The sequence below is a fragment of the Cydia strobilella genome, chromosome 10 (genome assembly GCF_947568885.1).
Source record: "Cydia strobilella chromosome 10, ilCydStro3.1, whole genome shotgun sequence".
NCBI classification, from domain to species: domain Eukaryota; kingdom Metazoa; phylum Arthropoda; class Insecta; order Lepidoptera; family Tortricidae; genus Cydia; species Cydia strobilella.
Genome location: NC_086050.1, coordinates 6,152,771 through 6,180,454, shown reverse-complemented (window position 1 = coordinate 6,180,454; position 27,684 = coordinate 6,152,771). Strand labels below are relative to the sequence as shown.

The 27,684-nt window shown below is 36.2% G+C and overlaps 1 protein-coding gene and 1 non-coding gene across 6 annotated transcripts; both read right to left on the bottom strand.

Moving 5' to 3' along the window:
* Positions 1-26,535, bottom strand: LOC134744879 (proteoglycan 4-like). 5 transcript variants are annotated; one of them, XR_010128127.1, is made up of 9 exons: positions 24,763-26,535; positions 21,135-21,250; positions 13,029-13,195; positions 12,492-12,662; positions 10,881-11,005; positions 8,041-8,211; positions 3,067-3,184; positions 2,478-2,616; positions 1-1,602 (listed from the first exon to the last, which is right to left on the bottom strand). XR_010128127.1 is itself a non-coding variant. In XM_063678820.1 (9 exons), the coding sequence occupies exons 2-9, from the start codon at positions 26,014-26,016 to the stop codon at positions 2,528-2,530; spliced, it is 2,211 nt and encodes a 736-aa protein (XP_063534890.1). In that variant the 5' UTR covers positions 26,017-26,048; positions 26,227-26,535; the 3' UTR covers positions 1-2,527. The 5 variants fall into 5 exon arrangements, 4 of the variants coding, with proteins under 4 accessions (XP_063534890.1, XP_063534894.1, XP_063534891.1 ...); XM_063678820.1 differs by having other exon boundaries at positions 1-2,616; positions 24,763-26,048; positions 26,227-26,535; XM_063678824.1 differs by having other exon boundaries at positions 1-2,616; positions 24,763-25,986; positions 26,227-26,533.
* On the bottom strand, positions 20,913-20,985 carry Trnat-agu (transfer RNA threonine (anticodon AGU)). Its single transcript has one exon. It is a non-coding gene; the product is annotated as a tRNA-Thr (tRNA).
* Positions 26,536-27,684: the final 1,149 nt, after the last annotated feature.

The following is a 27,684-nucleotide window of genomic DNA, read 5'->3' as shown; positions in this document are numbered from 1 at the left end:
TCTCTTAAATTATTATATTTAATTCTGAATTGCATATAAATTTTGTAATTTGTGGACTTTCTGTTACAATAGTACTCTCAAACTGATATATTTTTGTATAAAACGCTAAAATATGTTTACAACTATTGTACCACAGGCTCGGTACAAAAATTTCCCACTTGGTACGTTATAAACAGAAAATTCACACACAAATTTATATCTTAAGCTTAATCCTCTTTTTAATTAACCTATTTAGAAATACCATCTAAAATGTAGGTACTTTATTTTTCTAACACACACACTCGCACGCCCTTAACTCGGGTCCGACGTATAATAACAACATAAGACTTATGGAAACATTCAACAAAATGCAGTGCGGCGCGCGCCCGCAGGCCAAAACAACCTTAACTCATCAACTCACAGACGTGATGTAACAAAGTCGGGAGAATGTTTTCATTAAAACTAAATTGTATAAAACTAAAAATAGATTAAGTTATCTATTTTTACAATTGAAGAAGTTTCAAAATAGGCAGTGGCATAACATTTAGTATTCAACTGTACATTGATTCAATGTATTTAATACATCCGCGATATTATGCTTGGTCCAAACAGATACACATTTTACTCTGTAGACTTGAGGATCTGCCAGCCACTATGAGAAACCTTAATTCTTACAATCCATTTTCTTTCGGTCTCATTGCAGTTAAAACGACAACCCCTCAATTCACGACAGCACATTATGATAAAAGTAAACCAATAGTATCAAAATATATTCTTATTTCAAATTAAATGTGTTAAATTCTGATTACTTTTTAGTTCTTTGTACTGATTTTATACAAAACTTCGAAATGATCGAGTACCATATCCTAATATCAATACACTAGCAGAATTCCAAATTTTATCCTAGTCTTATAAAAAACCTTTAAATCTATTGCCTATAGCTAGAGGAGACAATCGTCCCCCAGCATTGGATCCAGAAGAGCAAAATTAGACTGTTAACATTCATATTAATTGTATATATTTACAGTGAATACTAAAATTGTTACATATACGTTAGTAAAAGTTAGTATAATAAAATTAAAGTGAATTCTTGATTTCCCATATTTTATTGTTACAAAGAAACATTATTCTTACAGTCAATCACTTATTGAAAAGTAATAAAGTGGCCTTTCATTGACACGAGTTATAATCTTTCCCGGGCCTTTCACACTAGTAGGCCCCTGACCAATAACTGATCAATGATACACAAAAGTGTATAAAAGTAATTACATAATTATAATTTACCTCCACTTAGCATTTCCCTATAATATAACAATATTCCTGATCATTATTGTGCTTCATGATTACTGTACTTCATCATCAAATAGTCAATAAAATAAAAACATCTCATAAATATGCAAATAAAGGATGCTATTGTTTTCGTGGCTTAAAAGCATCCATCCCGTTTTACATAGGTAAAATAGGATATTCTTGAGTCAGCCAATTATTGACATGCCTAGCTTCCCTCCTTTGAATTAGGCATACAATGTTCACAGAATGGCATTTTGACAGTGTTATATAATATTTATCATTTTCAATGACGAGAGATGATTTCAGGTGCACATCTAACGGATTTCCTTACACCTATAAGTACAAAACAAGAGAACATTAAAAGATATATTAGCAATATTATTCCAATTTGGAACATAATTAAAAATCTGTCAAAATGCATGTTGCGAATAAAGTCGTTACAATAAAAAATCAATATAAATGTAATACATTATTATGCAAGTCCATGTTGTAAAAATAAATATCTTCTAAGACACAATGTTACGACCTTACCACGAGGACGATACCTTTGATAACATTTGTCTACTCAACTGGCTTCAATTATTTCATTAAAACGAGAAGAGAAGAGAAAATTGACAACTACAGTGAGTCTTCTGTGACGATAAAAACCGCTATACACTTGTATGTCTGAAGACTAGTCTGATAGAACAATTAGAATAAGACATACAAGTAACTTAACATAATCTACCAGTTTTATCTCAAATTCGATTAAATGGCGTAGGTATATAACACATTCACTGCCAGGCGGGTTCTCTGTTCGTAGGCGCTTTTGGTTACAAAGCGGCTTTTCCACTTCATACCGAAAAAAGCTAAGAACAGCGTGATATCAGCTAGGAACGTAGCGCATAGTTCGCGCTGGCAGTGAAAGTCTGCTGTACTTTAGGTGTTTGTTGATTATTGTACTAATTTACATAAAACCATGAAATGGCGTGATGCGTTATCACATGTTGCTTCGTCCAAATAGGAACAGTTCATTTTCAATTTCGACATTTCATTTTTGCTAGATTGTGGTACATTTTAATGACATAGAGGAGGTATAACATTAAAATTCACCATTATATTAATGTTTCATTTGATTAATGTTTGTTTCATCTTATATTAAGTCCTCATTCCATTTTAGTGAAAGAAGACCTGTAAAAGCGGTTTTAATATTCACTAGAGTTCCTCACCGCGCTCGGCGTGCGGTCACGCGCAGTGTGGCGCCGCGGTGCGACTCGTATTATTTCTTCGCGGGGGGCTTCCGCGGCGTGCGCGTGGTCTTACCGGTCGACGTTGACGGCGTGGGCACGATTGGGGAGGGTTTGGTGTCTGTGGAAAAGGGGTTTAATTAGAAACACAAACATTAACGCATCCACTGTCAGTCTGTCAGCGACCCGCTAGGCGGGTTCTCTGTTCGTAGTCGCTTTTCGCTACATATGGTTTTTCCCATGTTATCGGTTACGCTCGTGGAACGGGCTCAGCTGGTATTTCCTCATAAAAGACTCGGAGTTTCTTTAATTAAGCGCAGTCGCGTAAAATGAGTCGAATTCTTCAAATTTAATATACTCGGAAGACCAGCCCAGTTTATAGTTTATGATGGTTCATTATTTTTGTATGTGGGTGTAGTTTTTCATCAGTCACCCGTTGACCACGAACGCTGTAAAGGGTTCGAAACGTCGGGACGTATTATAAATTCAATATACGCGATATAATCCGTTTTCATAGTTTTATTTCATGAGACTCGGAAGACTCAAGTTCGTTACGAACACTAAGTTTTACCTTTCACAATTGACCGCCTCCCCCTCGTGGGCGTGGCCGGCGGCGGCGTCTCCTTCTGTTTGGCCGGCGTCCTTTTCGGCGTCTTAGCCTTTGCCTTTTCCGTTACCGCCGTGGCCGTCTGAAAATGTCACTAGGTTTAATACCTACTGAAAAAGACACGAAAAGAAAAAAATTTTTTTGGACTTGTCGGAATGGTGGGACTGGTTGGAATGTAAAAGTTTTGAAGGTTTATTCTTCTGTAGTTAAGCCTATTTTATTTTGAAAGTATTTCATATCATAACTAACAATTTATAAAAAATATTTCAGAATCAATCTCTTGTGTTCATGATTTGCTCTAATTATTTATATTTCTTTGATTTTAATACAACATGAACATGATGAAAGACATCCAATATTTCAAATTTCGAAGAAATTGATCCTTTTTAATGATTATTACTTGGTCTGATATAAATTTTCTTAAAAATATATCTCATTTAGACTTTCCATGCAATACGAACATGCTGTATATAGGAAAATTCTATAAAACAGCAAAATATAAAAGGAAAGGCAAACCATCAGAAAAAGAATTTGTATAAATGTAGAAAAACACAACAAGCAAGCAATGATGGGTGAGAGTGAATGAAGTTATTATGATCAATCAAATAAACATCGAGAGCGTCGTAGCGACCCGACCACCTCCCGTTTGGAAATGCTCGATTAGCAAGCTACTTCAGACATGTCTATCGAAAAGAATTAGAACTATTCCTTAGTTTCCAGGGGGAAAACGATAAAAGTAGATTTTTTCAAAATTTGGGTTTCAGCAGTAAGTCGTTAAAGTTTCCTAGTCTTTCGACTGCTATTCAAGGAAAGAGCCAATGTTAACGCGTTTCGAAATAAAAAAAAATCGTCTAACTTATGGCATATATAAAATATAACAGAAAATACTCTCAATGCCATTTAATTTAACCTTTGGAAAAAAATAACCGACTGCACTTTACATTATAATGCCATGTATATGTGACGTTTTCAACCAAAAAGTACCACATTGTCGCTTGTTGATAAGGTTGATTTCTAATTGAAGCTATATGGAAATAGCGCCTTACTGACAAGCGACAATAAGTACCCTTTTGGTTGAAAATGGCACATATAATGATGCCTGATTAAAAAATTGCTCAAGAAGACATGTAAGAAGTAGGCTTGCTTAAGGACCTCTTCTCTGCGTGGGGAGATAGCATTTGGTTCGATGTAAGATATATAAAAACTATTTTTAGCATAGACTTCAAAGACATTTTATAGTAAAAATATTAAAATACTTTACAAGACCATTAGAAGAAGGACGAGCTCGTACTATTCGCAATTTATTATTTGAGGCGCCTCAATTCGGATTAAAAAGCTAAGATTTCTTCGAAAATAACGAACTCTTAAAATAGCGCCTAATTTCAAGTATGGTCAAGGAATTTAATTTCAGTACCATTTCGTACCTGACACTGTCAACTGACATACGCTAATCTAGAGTCAAACCAAGACAAGTCTGCAGAGATTTTGACAGCACAGAACACTTTTGTTGGTCTAACTCTACGTACGTAATTTACTTTCTATACATCTCGCTCGCACTATTATGCGAGTACGAGCGCGATGCATAGAAAGTAAGTTACGTTCTCGATAGCGTTTATGTCAGTGCCAAACTGGGGTACCCATACTTGTCACAGTGACAATAGTATGAGGTCTCTAGCGACTTGAATATTGATTGTCACTGTGACAAGGTACGAAATGGTACGGAAATTAAATTATTTGACTGTACCTGTCCCACTGCCGACGATTTGCGAGAAGCGATGAGAAAGAAAAAGTTAATGACGGCAGTACGGACGGAAGGAGTACTGAACAGTCAATATATTTTTCTCAAAAATGGACGGCAAAGTCGACGTTGCCGGTTAAAAAGTAGGTCGCGAAGTGCGTAGTTTATGGTCAGTCAAAAATTAAAAAGTTAAAAACATTGCAGTCTCGATTTCGGGACTGCAATGTTGCATACAAATTCCATTATTTGTAGAGTTGCAAACTTTTTAAAAGTTGAAGTGACCATATCAAATAAAGGCATAGGTCCATTAAACAGCCAAACAGATGATCAGTACTTATTATTATAATGTTGGTACCGCGACTATTTAGGTGTCTCAAATAGGTTGGCGTAATTTCAGCAGAAAAATACACTTCCATTTTTAATAAAACGGCGGCAAAGCAAATCTTTTTACTTTTTTCTGTGAAAATATATACATAAGAACGTTGCTTCTGTAAAATATTTCTATTATATTTGTATTTATTGCGCCATTTTTGAGAAAAGCACTATATATGTCTCGGCTGGAAGGCTACTTGCTGGCTTCGGATTCAATTAAACGGACTCCCAAGGTCGTCCGTTTAAAACGAATCCTCAGCCAGCAAGTAGCTACTTCCGAGCCTCGACAATAATGTACTATTAACACCACATGCTCGACATTGCCCAATTATATATCATGCAAACCTCACCTAAAGTAAGTAATTATTGCTGTACTCCTACATGGAACAATTTTTCACACGAATTCAAATCTCATTATTAACCAGCGGGTTATAATGAGATTCAATACCATATTATGACCCGGCGGGTTATAATGAGATTTAGTACAACCCGGCGAAATTGGAACTTATTTGAAAATCGAACTGGCCACTACAAGCCATATACGCAAGACAAAGAAAAAAAAACAAAAGCCGCGAGTGTTGAAAAACGCTGCAGTATTAGCAGGAGGTTGAAGTTGAAAGATTATAAATTGTACGTTTTTTTTTAAATAAGGTACTTTGAGTTTTAATAAAACGTTTCTAGTAAGTAGCCTTGCTTTTTATTGTCTCGCAAAAGATGAGAAAAGTAGAGTATTCTCCTTTGGGATAAAGTTGTGTTCGTCTTGGGCGAGCTTGAATTCCTCGCTGCACTCAGGACTCCGTTTTAATTCCCTCGCTTCGCTCAGGAATTACCAAGTAACACCCTCGCTAGGCTCGGGGCTTAAATCTGGAGTCCCTCATTTACTCAGCATTTACAAAAAAGTGCTTTTTCCCCTCGGTGTATAATCTACTATTACTTACAACATGGGGTCTATCAGCAAGTCTTAGCATAGCACCCCTGCATACAAATATGAAGCTAATGGTTTTGTTGGAGACGTTTCTTGTCGCTTCTTCGTCGGCGATCGGACAGGTCCCTTATATGGTTGTCTAAACGCGCATCATTTTAACGAAGACGAGTAACCGCCATTATCACTGTCTCACTCTTACTTGGCATGCTAGAGGAAGATGGATAATGGCCACATATTGCCATAAATAATAAATTTCTAATTTCTAATCAAAGATGATACAATAGGAAAGAGCGGTACTGTCATAGTTAATTTTGTAGCCACAGTAAATTCACTGCCATCTATCGACACACGATTAAAACTAAAAATAAAAATATCAAAAAATGTATTTATATATGGATAAATGATTTTTTTTTTTACAGCATCAATTATTTTTATATGATTTTGACCCATGTTCTTTCACTGATATGCGTTAAAATGGTTAAATAATAAACGAAACCGTCAACGCCATCTATTCGAGAGTAGGCCAAAGGTAGTGGGGCCATCTGATCGCAAATCAAATTTTCTTGATTTTCGAGGCACGTTTTTTCTTTAGTCTGTATCCATCTATCACGGAGTTATATCTATCTTTGATTCTAATAAATTTAAATTTTTCGAGTACTTAATAGTGGGCATAAATACCTATGCAGTTTAGACGTAGTTTTTCCCTAATTTTTTTTCTTATGTGAGACCAAACTATTACTATAAATATAATATTGACTGTCTACAATGTCTGTGTAAAATGAATATTCAGGCCTGGATAAAGTAACCAATTTTGTTTGATATCATATAAACAAATGAATTATAATTTATGGTTTGCCCGTTAATCACCCTTCATTTTCGTTCTCATGCCCTCATGAATAAATATTTATTGTTGTTAATATGTGATGATTTTGTGGAATGACAATGAATAAAGAACATAATGTACCTCGACCCAAAAATAATGCTGAGTAGTTACACTGAAATTATATAAATACATTGGCATATTTCAATTACTTGCATTAACATCGTAACATGCACTTTGGAAACTTTAAATAAATCTATGTCTAATTTCTCAGTATAACATTTTTAAAGGAATATAAATTCATCTATTTCAATACAAATCAGTGCCTTTATCTGCTTTTATAAATATATATTTACATCAAATACCGGTTTCTGTAACTCACCTTTAACTTATCTTGAATAAATTTTACCTTTTAAAAATTTAATGATGACTGGTAATTAAAGTATGATCATACTAGTACATCCTTATTTTAATTAAAATATGATCATACTAGTACATCCTTAAATCCTTATTCAATTAATAATAATTTAGCCCAGACATTTGAAACCCACATTCGACCTAAAATTGGTAATCGTGAACAGAATATTTCCATTTACATACTAAACAAAAAAAAATCTCCTAAAACCCAGATATCAGAAGGTTATTAAGTATATAACAAACAATATTTATTAATGTTGCTTCAATCAACCTCATTAAAAATACAAGCATGAACACTGACATTCATTAATTTCGGGTTATTCCCAGTTACCAGTGTGGTAACAAGTAGGATTTTTATATCACTTATCACTGGGAACAACTGAGAAACAATATTCCCATACCAAAGTGGTGCACCACCAAAGTAGTTACAACCAAATTGGTGGTACCCACTTAGTTCAATCTTTATTCGAACACATTCCCTTAGTTTTCACCTAAAGATTTATGTACATCAAACCGAGCCACAGAAACCGGTAATCATTCAAAATCAAGCGAGACGTGTCGCTATCCCGCTAGTGCGAGAGAGAGACGGCACATGCATCCATAAACCACACACCTCTTACTCACTCTCGGACATGAATGTATATGCTGATGATTGCGGATACGTACATTTCTATATATCCGTTGTACTATGCCTACCTTGCTTGCCGTCGCCACTATGGGCGTGGTACCTGCCGATTTTCGTTTGGTTTGTGGTTTTTGCGGTGTCGCTTTGGTTTTGCGCTTGGGGCTGCGCTTTGGTGAGGTACGCGCCTTTTTTACCGGCGTCGGTACTTCCTTCTGGAAGGGAAATTTATGTTTATGGACCCGATAGGGTAGTTGGCTAGTCAATATACTTAAAAATCAGTTTATCATGTTATACTTTTGAGAGTTCTCACTCGGTAAGTGATAAATTCGTTCCGTGGACACTTAATTTTACACCAATACCTCATTGAACCTCCACCACAACTAGTTACCTAGAGTCGGACCAAGGTAAGTCTGCAGCGAATTTGATAGCACAGAGCGTAGAAGTGTTATCTTAAACGTCAAATGTCTATAAAATTAGTTTAAAATAACACATCCACGCTCTGTGCTCTTAAACTCGCTGCAGACTTATCTTGGTCCGACTCTAACAAAGATTGGAACCCTTAATACTAAATTCGTTCTCTATCATTGTAATTAAAGAAGGCGTGACTTTCTCTCAGCGAGGCATCACGTTTGACGGTTGTACGCACTAAATCTTGTACAATAAACAATGCCAAAAGGACTCAAATACAAAATACATGGACCTGACACCTCGCTAAGTCACGCCAAGTGACGCCCATCGAACACAATAAAGGTTAACGTGACTTTGTATGAAGATTACCAGTTCTTTATTTATTTATCCATGCCAAAATCTACCAAATAGCCTCGAACGTGAGCTATAGTTGGTCAAGCAAATCTTGTCAGTGGAAAAAGGCGGCAAATTTTAAAAATGTAGGCGCCAAGGGCTATCGTCCCATAAAAAAATTGAATTTTGCGCCTTTATCTACTGACAAGATTTGCTTGACCAACTATATATGCCGATTTCGGCTTCCTACACTAATTATTAATATTTTAGTACAGTTGACGTCCACGGCACGAATGTTTCAAAAATATCAATTATTATCTGACAGACAACTACCTTTAACTTTAATGCAAGACATACCAATGAACAATGAGAGTTTTACAAACCCAAATGAGTATCAAAAATGTACGTGTTACGTCAAGCGGCAAGCATGTTAATGATTAACCTTTTGGACACCAATGACCGATATATACGCACCGTAGGTTCAACGCCAAAGACCGATTAATCGGTCATAGACCACAGAGCAACAGACCTACGTGCATATGCATAAAGTTCAATTTAAGTTTTGAAACTTCGGTGACGTGGCGTCTGGATGACAGCTTTTGTGTTTGACACGGCGTCGAAAAGGTTAACATACATCGGGGTTTTTGGTGCGGGAATGTTTGACATTGGCTAAAGATTAGGTATTGACTTAAGAAGCAGAATGTACACTAGCAGATTTCTACCTAATAAATAATTAATTAAACAAAATATTAAATTAAAAAATAATATATATTTTGTATATTTAATCAAACTTTTCTACAAAGTGAAATATATTTTTTATTTTTCACTACACCAACGCTAGGAAAATAATAACTATATAACATTACAAATCAAATTAAACTGAACGTTATTTAATACCTATCATTCAAAATCATCATTTGAAAGTCAATTCTACTCGCCGGCATCAGAAATCAACTCAAATTTTGCATCCAATCACTTAGACACTCTTGTGGATAAAATGCAACTTTCTCTTCCGTTTTTAAAAGATAAAGAGGGTTTTTACGAGCTTGTGTGGTGAAAATAAAATTGTATCATAGTGTGTGTCACAGAGAGGTCGTTATTCATTAGGCATAATATGATGTTTTCTCAGACTAACCTATCTGTTTATTAGTTCCTCAATTCATTCCCGCACCGAAAACCCCGATGTATGATGATTAATGACTATGTGCCAATTCGACACACTTAATTGAGCTATTGTATACCTTATTGCATCGAGATAAGGTACGTCAATGGCCAGTTAATTGTGTTGCTGTTAGTGCATTAATTACACCCCAGGAGCCAAGAGCCAATGCACACGAAATATGTGCAAATAATTTAATAATACGTTTAGGCGCAGACTGTATTAGTTAACTTACTATAACAACCTTCGAAATCGATATGAAATTTCATTAATTTTATATCAGTGCAAGGAACTATATTACATTTTTTTAAATATAATTTTTTCCGACGAAATAACCTTTACTTCTGCAGCCGTTCTCGATTTTTAGGGTTCCGTACCTCAAAAGGAAAAAACGGAACCCTCGTTATAGGATCACTCGTGAGTCTGTCTGTCTGTCCGTCTGTCACAGTCCATTTTCTCCAAAACTACTAGACCAATTAAGTTGAAATTTGGTAGACAGTAAGTTTGTAACTTGTAACATGACACGTAAGGTAAACAAATTAATTTTAAAAATGGGGGCCACTTTTGGGGGGTAAATAAGAAAATAAAAAATAAAGTTTTTCAGACTATATCATTATACATATATCAAATGAAAAGAGCTCATTTTGAAAATCATAAATATATATTTTTTGTAATTTTAAAATAAATAATTTAAAAGAAATCTTGTCAGTAGAAAACGGCGCGACATTTGCCGCCTTTTTCTACTGACAAGATTTGCTTGACGAACTATATCATAAGATACGTCCAAGCTAACAAAGTCCTTACACCAATCTTCAAAATGTTCGCACGGTAACAGCAAGCGGCTATGCGTTAGAGTGAGAGGTCGGATCGCGGCATCTCCCTCAAGCATGCTCCTCGGGTAAGTACGCTTCAAGTGTCGGTGTACATTGGCTCCATAAACGTTACGTTAGTACAAACATGGTAAAGTTTGCGAGTACTCACTTGTGTATCGGCTTGGCGCGGGGAGGACTTGCGGGGGGAGGGCTTGCCGGGGGAGGACTTGGACGCGCTTCGCTTGCGCGACTTCTTTTCTAGCTGCGACTCGTCAGTGTATAGCGACAGGTCCACTGTGGGATGATCTTTATGTTAGTTTCGTAAATAGAGAAGACTTAAAAGGCGAATTTTAGCGGCGTTCTTCTCAGCAAGATTATTATCACAATTAGGGGAGCAATACGCATTAATTTTGATAAAATGTACTCAGCAGCAATACCATTTTTCTTTTACATTTGTTGACAAGTTAAAAACCCCGAATATTCACCCAAAAATGTCCTGTAAGTACACTAGTAGACGGACTTTTCCCTCTAACCTTTGACGATGTAGCTTACAGCTAAACACAGCTTAAGTCAAATATAATAATGTGACGTTTTCAACCAAAAGGTACCACATTGTCGCTTGTAGATAGGGTTGATTTCAAATTAAAGCTATAAGGAAATAGCGCCTTATTGACAACCGACAATAAGTACCCTTTTGATTGAGAATGGCACAGATTATAGGATATTGAGAGAGCATGGCAAACTAGTGTATCTATAACATATAAATATATCCATCCATATAATAAATGTGTGTGTCCTGACTGCCTGACTGATTCATCAACGCAGAGCCGAAACTACAAAAGCTAGAGAGAGATGAGATGAGATTTTTACACCAGGTTTATAATGTGTACCAGAGATAAAGAAGCGATTTTGAGAACTAAGGGGGTAAAAAAGGGGATGGAAGTTTGTATGGGGTTCAAGTTTTATTTTAAGCTAGAAATTTGAAATTTCGTAAAAATATATTTTATTAAAATACAAGAAAACTAATTTCAGCGGTTCTGAAAATTCAACCCCAAAGAGGGGTAAAAGGGGATGAAATTTTGTATAAGGCAAAAGTTTTATTTTAAGCTGGGAACTAGAAACCTCGAAAAAAGCTATTTCGATCATTAAAATACAAGAAAATTAAATTCAGCGTTTTTGTAAATACTATCTCTGAGGGGGTTAAAAGTTTGTAACGGGGACGATTTGAGGTCATTGAAATTCGAAGGAAAGAAAAAATATTAGAAAGTACGAAATATAATTTCAGTGCTTTTGAAAATTCATCCCCTAATAGGGTTAGAAATTAAAAAGGGGTTGGAAGTGTGAAATAAATCCACGCGAACGAAGTCGTAATAGGCAACAGCTAGTCCATCCATATAACTTGAATATTTGGATAGTGAACATACACCGACTGGGTCGGCATTCAATCCAATCTAGATAAATGAAAAATCAATATAAATGATCCCTTAAAGGGATAAGTTCGCCTATGTACTGCCTATTTCTGTGCCATATTTGTGTTCTGTGTTTTGTACAATAAAGAGTTTATACATACATACATACATGATTTAAATAGCACTCCTATTTTTTATTTATTTAAATAGCAGCATTTGTTTTACGAAACATAGGGTAGTAGCACTTTGTCTTGGTAGTAAGCAACCTCGGTCGGATCTTGTATAGTATTGTAGCACGGGCAGGTTTCCGCAACTCGACGACGAGTGCCTATTTTGCGTAAAGCGTCGGGTGTTGTCAGGTCAGTACTCACAGCCGTCCGGGTGCTCCTCGGTGACGGCGGGCTTGGCGTCGCCATGCTCAGCCTGCAGCGCGCGCTCCAGTATGGAGCGAGCCCGCGCCTGCTCGGCCGGCTTGAGGATCTGCGCACCGCCGCCACCAGGCGCTCGCGCCAGGGACAACGTTGTTAGCACGCACTCCATGTCTGAAACAAAAAGGTATTAAAACTTGTTCCTAAAAACCGGCCAAGTGCGAGTCGGACTCGCGTTCCAAGGGTTCCGTGCATTACACAATTTAAACAATGTATTTTTAGGGTTCCGTACCTCAAAAGGAAAAAACGAAACCCTTATAGGATCACTCGTGCGTCTGTCTGTCTGTCCGTCTGTCACAGCCTATAGCCGCCGGATCGCATTTGAAGTTTTAAACTCAGGCGCAATAAATGCTTACAGAAGTTCAGTTTGTACGTTTTCCCGGACGCATCTGCGGTCTTATCCTGAGACAGCCAAGGGATCTTGATCTAGCGGCGGTCCTGTACCTATACATATTCTGCGTGGCACTTGTCCTAACTTACCAGTGACATCATAGAAGTCCGGTTTGTAAGTCTCCCCGGACGGGTCCGCGGTCTTGTCCTGGGACAACCAGCGGATTTTGATCTTGCGTGTGGTGCGGTACACATTCTGCGTGGCCTGGCAGACATAAAAACCACCTTCGGCGTTTCGGACCGCTAGGTATTCGTTTCTGTAATGGAGACAGCCAAATTAAACTGACGAATACAGCGTCTAGTGTAGGTACACTAGATCCGACGCTGTACTAAAAAATATTTGAATTTTGCCATAATTGAATGAGCGTTAGCGAAGGTCTCTCTTTCAGCTTGGTCAAAAATGGTTTCGTAAGTCTTTTCGTTGTCTTATTTCAATGCAATTTGGCACTAATAAAATAAAAATTAAAAGTTGTAAACAATCATTTTGTATCAATACGGAATAGGTACTTAATCCACGATTATTACAATAACATAACTAGCAATGGGGTTTATTGATGCACTATTGTGTAATTTTAAATTTTCTAATCAAAGGTGTAAAAATTAAGAGGCCGGTGTCGATTTTAGTCGCAAAAATGTAAAATTGATAGATTTAGTCCGTGAAATTTTACACCTTTTGTTACCTAATTCAAATAACAAGTACTGGTTTCTATTAGCACGTCTTCTTATCTTACCTTTTATCAGATCAATTTTTTGAAAACAGACTCACTAAATTAGTAATGTTTGCTTTTCTGATGGACGTTTAGGTAAACGCGCGTAAAGCACTGATTTTGTCGCTCTTATTTGTAAATTTCGTAATATTTGGACGGCTAAACATGGTAATTTTGTATTACACATATCCTGTACTGGACGTTTATCAGACTACATTTTTATTATTATGACTTTGAAGTAGTGTAAATGAAAGTTAGACGAAATCAATTTTCTCCAGAAATTACTTCAAAACAAATGACAATTTCTCTAAAAATCGACTTAATTTCAACTTAATTTTGATACTTAAACAATCTACAACATTTGCTGAAACTATTCTTATACATCAATTTGTATAATTTACCACCATGATTTTTTGATGCATTTTTAAAAACTGCCCTTTTTCTTCATGCATTACCGGTGACGCACGCTCGCGACCTCATTATTAAAAGGCAAGATGAGAAGACGTGCTAATGGAAATCAATACTTGTTATTTAGATATTACGTAACAAAACGTGTATAATTTTAACGACTAAATCTATCAATTTTACATTTTTGCTCCAAAATCGACTACGGCCTCTTAAACAACTCTGTCACAATTTAAATGTATTTTTTGTAGTTTTTATCAGCAAAAAAATCAATTGTTTAAGCGTTTTTCAAACATTTTAGGTTTTTTTTTTATCTACAGCTTATTTTTAAACAGAAACAATATTCTAAACTAAATGATTAAATACCACTCCGTCACAAAACAGCGAAATATGCATTAAAATATTTACTTTTCTGTAAAATATGTCATTGTTACTGGTTTTAAAGTTATGTTTCTATAATTATTATAATCAACTTACATTTAACGTATAAAAGGGAAAATCGTCTTGCCGATACAAGGAACAAAAATGCGACAGAGTATAAGCACCTGCGTGACAGAGTGGTAATTTACATAGAATAATATCAGAAATACAAATAAATGTGAAACATACTCAATAATATAATAACATTAACTTATTTTAACATTCGTTAATTATAATCAGTCTGAAATCAGTTATATCAGGAGCATCCAGCAATCCAGCTGTATCCAACGCAGTTTTCAGTCTGCTGGATCCATCGCCGCGGATCCGCAAAGAATAATCATGAAAAAACTACACACTACACACAATCGGCGTTCCAGGCGTTTGTCTGTTAGCCAAGCTTACACTTGGCGTTCGATTCTAAGCTATATCTATGCTTACCTGCAGCTCAGCCTCTGGCCTCACATGGGGAGGCGTCGGAATCAGGTTTTCGGTGCTAGGTGGAGCTCGGCCTTGGGCCTCGCTTTTTTAAATATAAATCGGTTTTCTTGGGTCGATATTGATTAATGACGAAGCTGGTTTTCCCTCACGCCGGCTCTATGGACTGTTGACAAGACGCTTCCCTGATACAATCTATCCCTATTTTTTACTTAGCTAAATAGATAGGGGCCCCGCAAAGATCTTCCGGCCGGGCCTCGCCTAGGTTAAGACCGTCTCTGATTCAGCGACATTACCCCTTATCTACAGTTTATGCTATATAAAACTTTTTTCATACCATTATTCAAGAAATTATCCTTGAAATAAAAAATGCAGTTATTTTATAACGTTCTTACAGCAAAAAAATGATTTTTCGGTATAATTTCCGATTCGCCGCCGCCGCCGACCGATTTTGTGACGCGCGCGGCCGCCGGCTATGTTGATCCAAGTGAATATTTTTGAAAAAAATATATGTTATAGAATATTAGCTTATACATAAAATACCCAAAATTGGTGGGTCTCTATCTCGAAAATTAGTAGAAGTGTAATTAGCTCCATGCATGAATTTATTTTTATTTTTGGATTCATAATTTATATCGTTGGAACACCGGAAATGATAAAAATACTTTTGTAAACCTTAACATTATTTTATTAAAAAATATTTAAAATGTCGAAAATTTTTGAGCGGTTGAAACGCTCATAATTTTTGGCGCGAATTCGACAGAGCGTGATGACGTTACACGTTGGGCGGCCCAACTGACGTTTGCTACTAATGACACTAATCTGTCGAACGCGTGACGTCACGTGGCGTTTCGAGCGTTTCGCTCACTAGCTTTTCGCGGGCAAATTTTTGTACTTTTTATTTATAATTTTAAGTAATTAAATGGTAATTTAAAAACGGAAATGCATTTGTAACATGATATGACGGTAACAAACATCCGAATAAAACATATTTCGTTCAAATATAAACTTCATGCATGAAGCTAATTGGTGTAAACCGTTCTTGTAAATATAAATAAATTACTTACAAAAAAAAGGGTTCGAAACGTCGGGGTGTATTATAATTTTTTTTTTTTTAAATTATAAAAAATAGAAATAAAAACGTTTTTAGAAACTTTTATTATTACACACTTTTATTTAGCTTCACTGCGTATATACCTTTGTATATATAGTGCTTCAAATCTTGTAACTAAAATTTGAACCACTTCCCGGTATTTGATTCAGTTGAAATTTTGAGTACTGTCGTAATTCCGGTGACGATGACGATGCAATAATATGCTAACATGGAGGTGTTCTGATGATGCAGCCGGTAGGTAGCCAAAGGAACTCCTCGATGGAAAAACACAAACACATCAAGTTTAGGCTCATTAGAAAGCTTGATACTCGATAGACATGCAAATAAGAAGAAGTACAGTCAGCAATAAAACAAACACAAAGTGTGTCACAAAAAAACATTGAAAAAACAGTGACAGTTTTTTATGGATTTCATACAACATACAAAATTTCAAAGTGGTTGAGCACCCCCTTGTAGTGGAGATATAGTTTCAAAACTTGGTGTATTTTATCAGCATAATAAGTCTAACAAAATAAGAGGTTTCCCCGTCGGTAAATTAGAAAAAGGTTTTTCGAACCACCCTAACCTCGGTAAATAGCTGTTCAGTTTATGCGTGCTGCGTGCAGTGTGCATTTTTACACAAACAAACACTCGTACACACGCAGCTTAGAAATAATAACATAAATATGTATATGTTAAAATATGCATAGTTATCTGTAAGTTTCAATGTAACTGTGCAATTTGTACAAATATATACCTAGTAAGAAACTAGTATAACGAAACTGGGTCCTGTAACACAGGGTTTCCTAGCTCAGGGCACAGGGTCGTGATTTACTGTATATTTAAATTTATACAATAATTTTTTTTAATTTTCATGATGCAAGTCGTATATTCTGACATATACTGAAGCGTCGTGAAGACTTAAATACTTATTGTATAGTATATGTATACATAGAAAAAAAGGTAATTAGGTCAGGTGGAATAAGAGAAACAGTTTATTTTGCTCAGGGTAAGAGAAACTGTATGAGGAATTAAATAAGGTGAGGTGGAATAAGAGAAACATAGTTTATTTTGATCAGGGTAAGAGAAACCGTATGAGGAATGTCCTTCTACTTAAGTATTTTTAAGATGTGTTTACTAGAAACTACGCTTAAAAAATGCATTGGTTTTATCTAGATGACGTCATCGTATCTATATCTACAAAGTCCAAGAACCTTTTGATAACCCATGTCATCATAACTCATAAAACTAGCCGTTATGCATAAAATGAAGTACCTAGAGTTAGACCAAAATAAGTCTGCGACGATTTTGATGTCACACGCAGTGCATGTGTTATTTTTAACATCAAACTTCTATGAAATTTAGACGAACTAGCTGTTGCCCGCGACTTTGTACGCGTGGATTTGTATATTGGTCGTTATATATTTTACATGAGCATAGAACATTATGCAGCAAAAGATAGCAGTAGGGATGGACGGTTAATCATATGTTAATAATTGTCTGTCACTGTCTACAAAGTATCAAGCCCCTAACAAAAAAAAAATTGTTCTTGATATAATCCCGTAAGATTTTCACATCCACTATCCAGTTCGCTCCCGATGCAAACTTTCAACCCATTTTAACTCCCTTAGGGAATAAATTTCTAAAAACGTTGAAATTACTTTTCTTGTATTCTAATAATAAAAATTCAAGTCCCGCATTCACAAAAATGATTGATCTCCAAACAAACTTTTAGCCCCTTTTAACCCTTTTAGGGGATGAATTTTTAAAAGCGCTGAAAATATTTTTCTGTTTTCTAACTAATAATATGTCTTTATACAAAGATCCAAGTCCCGCGCTCAAAAAAATGTTTGATGTTTGATTGATTCACCACCTTAGGGCCCTTGGGGGATAAATGTTCAAAAACGCTAAAATTAGTTTTCTTCTCTTTTTATAACATACCTTTTTACGAAGTTTCAAGTTCCTAGCTTAAAATAAAATTTGACATACGAAGAATACACATTTTCGACCCCTTTTTAAGCCTTTTAAAGGATGAATTTTTAAAAACGCTGGAATCATTTTATCTTGTATTCTAATAAGATGCTTTTATATACAGATTCATATACAATTTAACCTTTTTCGCCACCTTAGGGGATGAATTTCCAAAAAACTAGGAATTACTTTTCTTCTATTTTAATATAATACCTTTACAGTTTCAAGTTCCTATCTTAAAATAAAACTAACGTCATACAAACGTTCAAACCCCTTTTTAACCCCCTTAGGTGTTGAATTTTTCATAATCGCTTTAAGAAGCTAAGATAAGTCTAATAAACAGATAAGTCTCATGTAAGTATACTTTATAAATGCAACCTAGTGTGCAAATTTCAACTTTCTAGCTTTTGTAGTTTCGGCTCTGCGTTGATGAATCAGTCAGTCAGTCAACACAGGACATGTGAATTTATAGATAGATAGATAAATAACACTTGCACTGCGTGTGCTATTAAAATCGTTGCAGACTTGTCTTGGTCTAATAACTCTATACAGGCATTTCATGGTAATGTCTTGTTCATAAAACCACATGAACTGAATAGAAGAATGTTTGATGCCAGCAACAAACATGATCATAATTGCCGAAATATTCATGTTGTCCCTCCTTAACCCTTAAATGCACAGTGTAGGATGCAGCCTACGCAACATATCAACATCTAATTTTATACATAATTAGATAAAATCTATTTGTTCCTATATATTATTTCAATATAGTAAAACTATATCGGGAGTCGTGGAAGACAAGGGGAGAGGCCTTTGCCCAGCAGTGGGACACCATAATGGGCTAGTCAAAAAAAAAAAAAAAGTAAAACTAAACCGTTTTCCGATTTTTTACTTAAAGTTACGCAGTATTTTAATTTATAAAAATTACATTAGTTTTAAGACGAAATGTCGGAAAACTTGGAAAAATCCAGAAGTTGATGATTTTTAGTAAGTGTGATTTTGAACGTTGTTTTATTTTTTGGGTTTGTAATTATTTCATATTTAAAAACCTTTATCATAGGTAGAAATAGTGTACCTTTCTGATGGTAGTAAATTTTTTCATTTATCTCTTACTGAAAATTATATAGGTATATTTACATAAATATGATTTAGGCTATGCAAATTCTAACACTGATTTCGCAGTGAAAATCGATGTTATAATCTTTTTACCATTTTTCCCATAATTAGCAAACAATTACGTAACACGTATATTAATCTCGGGCATAAAAAAAAAAACATGCACTTAAGGGAGTTAAGGGTTAACGAAAATGACTCAGCCATAGAATGCGATAACAAACCGTATAAATTACATATGAACTTATTATGAAGACCTTGCAACTTATTAGTTATTACAATGTAAAGTTGATACACTCAACATTGAGCATTTTTGTGGTTATATGATATCAAATAGACAATGACATATTGATATCTGTCCGTCCATATGTCACAGGCATATACAGTAAATCACATACATTAACCCTTTCACATACACACATTGGGTAAACACACAAACTCTTACAACACAAACAAAACAGTACACTCACGCATACATACAAAAAATTGTGTTTATCAAGTTTTTTTCTTATTTGCATGTTTCCATATACTAGGTATATAAGATTTTGTAAGTGAATTTCCAAATTATTGTTTTATATTGATCTGTGTCAGGTTCATATGTATTTAAATTGATTTGTACAAAAAAAAACATTTATATCACTGGTTGTTTTATTTTGAAATTTTGAGGCTATTGAACAAAAACAGGGGATGCATTATTTGTAATGTGTGGACCTATGTTGTCTTTTAAATAAACGGATTTATTTATTATTTATTTATTCATTTTACTTCATTTATAACATATATATGCTTTTTAGTGGTCCGCACCGCCCCTTACGTTCTAGGCCACTTTTTTAGGGTTCCGTACCCAAAGGGTAAAAACGGGACCCTATTACTAAGACTTCGCTGTCCGTCTGTCACCAGGCTGTATCTCATAAACCGTGATAGCTAGACAGACAATTTTCACAGATGATGTATTTCTGTTGTCGCTATAATAAAAAAATACTAAAAACAGAATAAAATAAATATTTAAGTGTTTTTGCCGTTTTTTGCGTAATGGTACGGAACCCTTCGTGCGCGAGTCCGACTCGCACTTGGCCGGTTTTTCATGTTAGTTTCGCTCGCAAGAAATATGCGCAGCACATGACGAGTGCCCAATTATTGTAATAGACATCTGAGCAGGATTGATCCCTTTCACATATCACTTAATATACTCTTGCAATTACCTACTCTCTAAGATTATGGGCATTCCACGAGAATGTCCCTTACGAAATGCTTTTGCCTTGTATGGCAGCTAATTCAATCAAATCTCCATAGAGAATATACTGCCAATTTGTTAGCAAAGTCATGATCATGAAATATTACTAGACCCAATATTATCTTCTCAGCCTTTTCAGAACTATTAGAAGAACGGCATTTCGTAAGGGACATTCTCGTGGAATGCATCGTTATAATTTTGATAGCTAAAGTTCGTCGATTTTTATGTAGTTTTTGGTCCCACACATTTAAGAATTCTATACTTCCTTCTTGACCATCACTATAATTAATATTTTTATTACAAAATTTCATTGTATAGTATGTATTAATGATGTACTATTACTTCATATTGTATGTATCCTAATACCCTAGGCTTATGCTTATTGTATACCATTTTTCTGTTACATATATATTTTATGAACCTCCAGGTCCTTTTTAGTAGTAAGATCTATGAGCATACTATGCAAAAAAATTACTTAATAAGTTTCCAGGAGACATTTATTTCAGACAATACGGATCCATATATCGTATACCTCCACAATCGTATATACATAAATTAATTTTGTATTAAGCAGAAACGAGAGTGGAAAAATTCACTGTCTTGGGTGGGACTTGAACCCACGACCACTGGATCACTAGTACAGTGCTCTATCATCTGAGCCACCAAGACCATACCCAATGCAGCGAATATACGAATATAAGGAAATAAAAATATACTCTGCCTATTCTGATCACTGGATCATCTATGGAGGTGGAGACTAAAATTTGCCAGGTTGACATAGACATACTTCTTATCATAAGATTCATAAATAGACTTACTTGTAAAACACAATAAGCTTGTCATCATTGGGTTTAGTTGGGGTTGATCTTCCAGCAGAGGCAGACAGCTTGGTTGCCATGGCAATCTCAGGAGTTGGAGACTGGTATAGTTGCACCTGAAATTACAATATTATTGTCAATATTTTAGCCTTACCTTAATAGGTTCATGAATTGAACTAGTTATGTATCTGACAGACGTGGTGCCCTGCCTATCCCTAGCCTTCCTGTACTCCCTATGTGTTATATATAACACCACCCTAAATTAAGCTATTTTTCATTTTCATTTATTTACCATAAAATAATATGTGCATTACATGGTATGTCGTTACAAGAGTTAGATACTTAAAATAAGTACATTACATTGACAATAATTAAAAAAAATCCCTTCAATCGCCTATTTAACATTATGCAAAGTTATTCATGTCAATATTACAGTTTAAATATTTGGTCACAGAGTAGAAGGCATGCTTCCTGAAATAATTAGATATTTTAGTTTTAAAGCTATTTATTGGCTGGTTAGTTATTTCCAATGGCAGTTTCTTGAACATTTTGATTTTTAAGTAAACACCCTGTTTTTGTCATTTTTTAAGCCGCACCTTTGGTAGAAGCAATTTGTGCCTGGATCGCGTGTTATAATTGTGTATATCCGATAATTTTAGAACAGAGTCCGCTTGTTTGTGAATTTCTAGCAAAGAATTATAGATAATAACGAGATTACCGTCATTATGCCTAGATTTCCAAAGAGAGGTTTGGCTGAGTCCTGTCAGTTGACACCGCACATGATCCTCAGAGAACGCTTCTGTAGTACTAGCACTTTTTGAATGTCCAATGCATTGCCCCATATAGTTATTGCATAATTTATTAGGGATTGGATATACGCATAGTAGACCATCTTTAAAGTTTCCGAATTTATTAAAGGTTTTAGTTTAAGTAACGCAAAATTTGCCGAAGAGAGTTTGTTACATAGTTTCTGTATGTGATCTTTATGTGTTGTGCTAACGTCCCTAATAATAGGGGGGTGGCTTTTTTTAGGCAAAAATATTTTGTTATGATTTACAAATGATAGCTTTTGTAGATGCCACAATTTAATAACATTATTAGGTTTTTTTCAATGTGGCCCTTTGAGGTAACATGGCAAAATATTTTAAACATCAATACCGCCGTGGCGAGGTGGCCTAGGGGTTCATGGCGTTAGCCGCGATAGCTAAAGGAGCCGGTTCGAATCCAGCCTTTACCACTGGAGGGCTTCGTCACTTTTTCTTTAATATATGACATCTATGACAGTTTTTTTTTTCATCAATAGACTAGTTTAAAACTCTTATTAAACTACTGATAACTAACACTTACAATACCAAAGCAACTGACCAAATAACAATTAATCAGTTTGATTTCCTATACTTTATCTTTAGACTAATTAAGTTATTGTTAGTAATCCTATTTCAAAACTATAGTTAAATATAATTAGTTACCAAGGTTATAGATAAAAAAACTTAGCTAAAGCCACTTTTGCTTGTGTGAGTAATGTGTATTGATAGATGTTCCATTTTTGAAATTTGTAATATGGCGTAAGGTTTGCAGATTCATTATTTGCTTAGCTAAGAAGTTTGATAATTATTTTATATCAACATTCAGGATTTGGAATAAGTTTAAATAAAAAAATGCCTATGCGAAGTTGGGGACGAGCGGAGAAATCAGGTTATTTTACGATTTTTATTTTTACCTACTTTAAAACATATTTTACGCAACTACGTTAGTCATTTAGTCATTTATTCAATATTGCATTGTCATGTACATAATAAGGTGTTACATTTTATATAGCCAGTTCATGACACCCTGTAAGGGCACACAATAGTACAGTTTTTCTATTCTATTAATTCTAATTTACACATTGCAATTAAGGTAACATAACGTTTCTTGGTAAAATTCTTCAATTCTTTATTTTTTTGGGCATTGTTGGGCAACTGTTGGTGAAATAAGTATTCCCTACGACGGTATATCTATCAACACTATCTTGGTCTGCCAACCCTTATTTTCAATGAATTCCAACATTAATAACGGGATTTGTTGATTAATTTAGTTCACTCATAATTTATTTTTTATATTTAAGATTAATGAGAAATAATTGTCAATGCTAAGTAATATATTTAACGCGTTTCTGTAAACTGTACACAACAGGGATGTTGCGAATATTCGCATCCGCATCCGCAACCGCGGAACTTCCGCATTATTTTCAACATCCGCATGCGCATCCGCATAAAATCGATGCAGAGCTTAATGCGGATGCGGATGTGGAACAGGTAGGTGCAGGAACATCTTAGCGGCGGCGTAAGTGCTAGGTAATTTCGTCATTAGCCAATAGGAATCTTGTTTCGTTTTTGTGATTCGTAGATTAAGCACTTTAGCAGGGGGGTGTCACTTCGCAGTTTAGGTAGCTGCCTCCCGGGCAGGCGTATAGCAATGGGTTGCCGCTCGACTCGCGCAAAATTGAAAATACATAATGCCTTCGAAATCTAAATCTATAGATATTGTTCTGTTTACCGATGTCTGAATAAACGGAAGAACAAGGAAGCAGAAATAACATTTTTTTTAAATTCCGGACTATATTTTTAAAGGAATAAATACTTCTGTGGCATACCTAAACTTCTGTGAGAATCAGACATACTATCTCCGGATAAAAAAATTATGTTTACAGAATCAACGTTTGTAATTCCTACATATTTATCTTAAAAATAATAAATCAGTAGGTATAGGTACAAAAAACTTGTCAAGTGACAACCCCGTGCCGACACTCGCAGCTCGGTCATACTCATAAAACTGCAGGGCGCAAAGAAGATTCACGGTTCGTGCGCGCCTGCGCGGTTATAAGTTTCAATTTTGCTTGCAGGCGGTGAGTATAGGTATATTTTTATATCTAAATTTGACTTTTGTGAAGAAGTGAATTTTCTGTACGGTAGTACTATTAGTTATTCTGTGACTTTAGCCAGATGACATGACAAGACGTGAGTTTTGAGATGGACAGCGACAAGAACGGAAAAGTTTGTTTTATTTGGACTTTAGTATAGTAATGCGATTGTAGGGCACCTATATATTCTTGTTCAAATACTAAGTTTCGTTTTTTATAATAAAAAAATACTAAAATGTAATATTTGACATTTTTTATGTGCCTAACCTTGACATCCGCATTCGCGTCCGCGGATGTCAAAAAATCGCCATCCGCAACATCCCTGGTACACAACTACATGCAAGGGGAGCTTTAGCTAACTTTTTTGACTATACCCTCATAAATGCAACTTTTTACTTATACCCTCATAAAAATATCTCATCAAAACATTGTTCGCAGACTTTCCTGCTTGGTAAAAATTAATTAAGTTTAAATTGGTTTTAAAATGATGTGTACTTTATGAGTATGTTATGTGTATGTAGTGTAAGTTTATTTGTATTGTAAAAGTTGCATTGCAGTCAAGAAAAAATACTATACTAAATAAGCATATGTTTGATATCAATTTTTTATCTCCACAGTGAGTACTTTGTTATACAGTATGCACTCTTAGATACATTTTCTATGTGCTTCAATCAAACTAAGTAATTTGCTGACTAGAGAGTAAAAAGAGTAAATGTGATATCTTACCGATTTCCTATTCCTCTTGGACCGAGAGTCAGGTGTAGAAGGATCTTCAGCAGGCTTCTTACCCACACTGGGGCCATCAGTGGACTTGCTTGGGCTTGGATGCCTTCTCTTCCTCATTGGTGGTGTGACTGTTGCAAGCTTCAGAGTAGATTTTGGCGCAGCCTTCGGTTCAGGTTTAGCAGGGGTTTTGACCTCTGGTTTTTCTTGTTTTTTCGCTTCAACTTTTTCAACTGGCTTTTCAGCAGTTTCCACTGGCTTCTCCTCCTTTTTAGGAGTTTCTGCTTTTTTAGGTGCCTCCTCTGGCTTCGCTGGTTCTTCAACTGGCTTTGCTGCTGGCTTTTCAGGTTCCGGCTCTGGTTTTTTCTCTTCAGGTTTTACATCATTTTGTACCTTGGCACTTCCCGCTGCTGGTTGGGCTGGTTGTTCAGGTTTTTGTGCAGTTGGCGCCTTTTCAGGGCATGGACTGTCTTTAGCTGATTCTGGAACAGGCTTACTGTCACTTTGGGATGGTGCAACATCAGCCGTTGGTGCTGGCTTGGGTTCAGTCGGTTTGGCTGGGGATTTTTCTGGTGCCTCATTGGCAGTGGCCACTTTAGGCTGAGCAGGGTCGGCCACTTGGTTGGCATTGGCAGGTTCAGCCTTCTGAGGAGTACTAGGAGCACTTAAAGGTTTCTCAGGGGGCTTTGGTGTACTTGGTGATGTCTTAGCAATGTCAATAAATTTGCTTGGTTCAGGATTTTGTGGTTTCAAAGTGGTGGGAGCATTTGCAGTTGATTTTAGAGAGTCAACTGTGCCATTTGACTGTGCCGTTGGGACAGTTGAGTCAGGTTCCTTTTTCTCTGGAGTCCGTGTCAATGCTAAGGGCTGAGAGGGAGCTGGTCCTGGAGGTTTGTCTTGGACAAGACTCAATGGAGCGCTGGCTGGTGTCTTGGCTGGACTGGTGGCCACAGGTGGAACAGAGTTCTGAGTGACGTGTGATAAGTTACCGTGGTGACTCATATTTTGAGCCATTTGCGCCATGTTTGCGGAGACCGGCGCCATGGAAGGCACGGCGTGTGCGAGGGGCTGAGCTGACGGCGCCAGCGGCTGTGGCACGGCCACGGGCTGCGAAAGGTTCTGCCCGACAAGGCTGCCCCCGAGGTTGGGCAAGTTCCCGCCCGCGCCCAATCCGCCGCCGGCGACAGTCGCCTTCGCGGGACTCGTCTGCACACCCGGCGCCCCAGGCTGGGGCAAAACGGGCTTTACAGAATTCATATCACGCGAACACTCACACCGAAGCGTAAAATCTGAAACATAAGCGATGAGCTGTAGGACTGTAGTAGACGCGCGCCGACACCGCGGAGTCTTTGACCCACAACAATCGTACGTAATCGAACTCGGTCCGGCCGATAGGCGCGTAACGCGCTTAGCTCACTTAGCACGCTTTCTACGGCGGCGTCGGTTGATAATAAAGCAGTAAATTACCACTAGCCGGTCCGGCGACAAAGGCCCATCAAGTAGCCTGATGTATGCGGTGGCCGCGGAGACGGCCGCAAAAAATATGCGTTGGTATAGCTAAGAAACTTCCGCAAATTTACGACCGCGATTTTATTACGCTTGCACTGCGTAGGTTAAACACTATGTGGTGTCACTTTATCTCACAGGCGGCGATATAATTACATGATAAATTACACTTTTTAACACGAATTAGCATTCATTTCACTCTAGGAATAAGTACGCACAGTAGTTAGAGATGGCGTCGGCCGAACGCGCATGCGCCACCCTCCTTCTAGCGCTCGTCCAATGAAACCAAGCCCAAGCGAACGAATCCTTCTGAGAAGTAAAATCTCGTGTCTTTGTCTTACAACAGGATACGGAGTAAGATATCTATATTGCTATCTCTTTCTCTAATAATGGTCACATTCTGTTTGAAGAATGATGGATTGAATTGAACAGCAGTAAAATAAAATTAAAACGTTTCTTTCATTTTTGAATGTTACGAGCACAAAAAAGAATTTAACGGTATTGTTTCTCAGAAACTAATTAATCCATTCTCAAAAATTAAACAAGATCTGATGTGAGTACGCAAAATAAAAATATCTGTAGGTACCTATTGAAGAGTTCTACGAAGCTTCTTGGATCTATTACCATAATAATTGTAATTTAGAAAATTAGTACTTAATACAAATAAGTAGTATAATAATAATATATCATAGTGAATAACATGTTTTTGCTATACCCTTCCAGGGTCCATTATGTAAACATACTGGTATGCAAATAAAGATCTCTATCTCTAATATTAGAATTTTTGTGCTCATTTATTCCATCTCGTAAACTAATAGGTATCAGTAAAATCATGTTGCCAATATCTGAAACAAAATGAAATAATACGATTAGGTAGAATAGAATATCTAAATTTATCTAGCCCCCTATGAGCCCCCTCCACAGTCGTGCGCGAATCGCGGCGCGAAGCAGCGAACACGAGTGTGGAGTCGATTTCGCAGATCTTGGAGGGGGCTTAAATATAAGGTATTTATAAGTGTTTTATAAGCATTAACCAGGCGATAAGTACCTACTTAGACTGATTTTATTTAGATTAACCTGGCCAGAATCTTGTTTTTTTTTATATTATACTAGCGACCCGCCCCGGCTTCGCACGGGTAGTTCAACTAATTTACACAAAAACCTTTAAAATAGAATAGAATTCTTTATTGGTAAACCATGATACATAGAGTTGTTACAGTAAAAGTTTGTGGAAACACATGGCACCCTGTTAGGGCATTGCAAATCTTACATCTAGGTAGTTTTTAACATAAAGACCAGTGTGTGTACATAACATGTAATATTAAATCACATTTAAAATCGGATCTATCGCGAATTTATTTTGTTACCTTTATTTACCGACGTTTCGATACAGGTGTCACTGGTGGTGCGCGATTCGCG

Excerpts from the sequence above, each read along its gene's own strand:
- LOC134744879 (XM_063678820.1), bottom strand. The coding sequence starts at position 26,016 with ATGAATTCTGTAAAGCCCGTTTTGCCCCAGCCTGGGGCGCCGGGTGTG. Across the intron at positions 13,196-21,134 it reads AAGCTTATTGTGTTTTACAA|AAACGAATACCTAGCGGTCC; the intron begins GTAAGTCTATTT and ends TCTCCATTACAG. Across the intron at positions 8,212-10,880 it reads CGCGCCAAGCCGATACACAA|AAGGAAGTACCGACGCCGGT; the intron begins GTGAGTACTCGC and ends TTTCCCTTCCAG.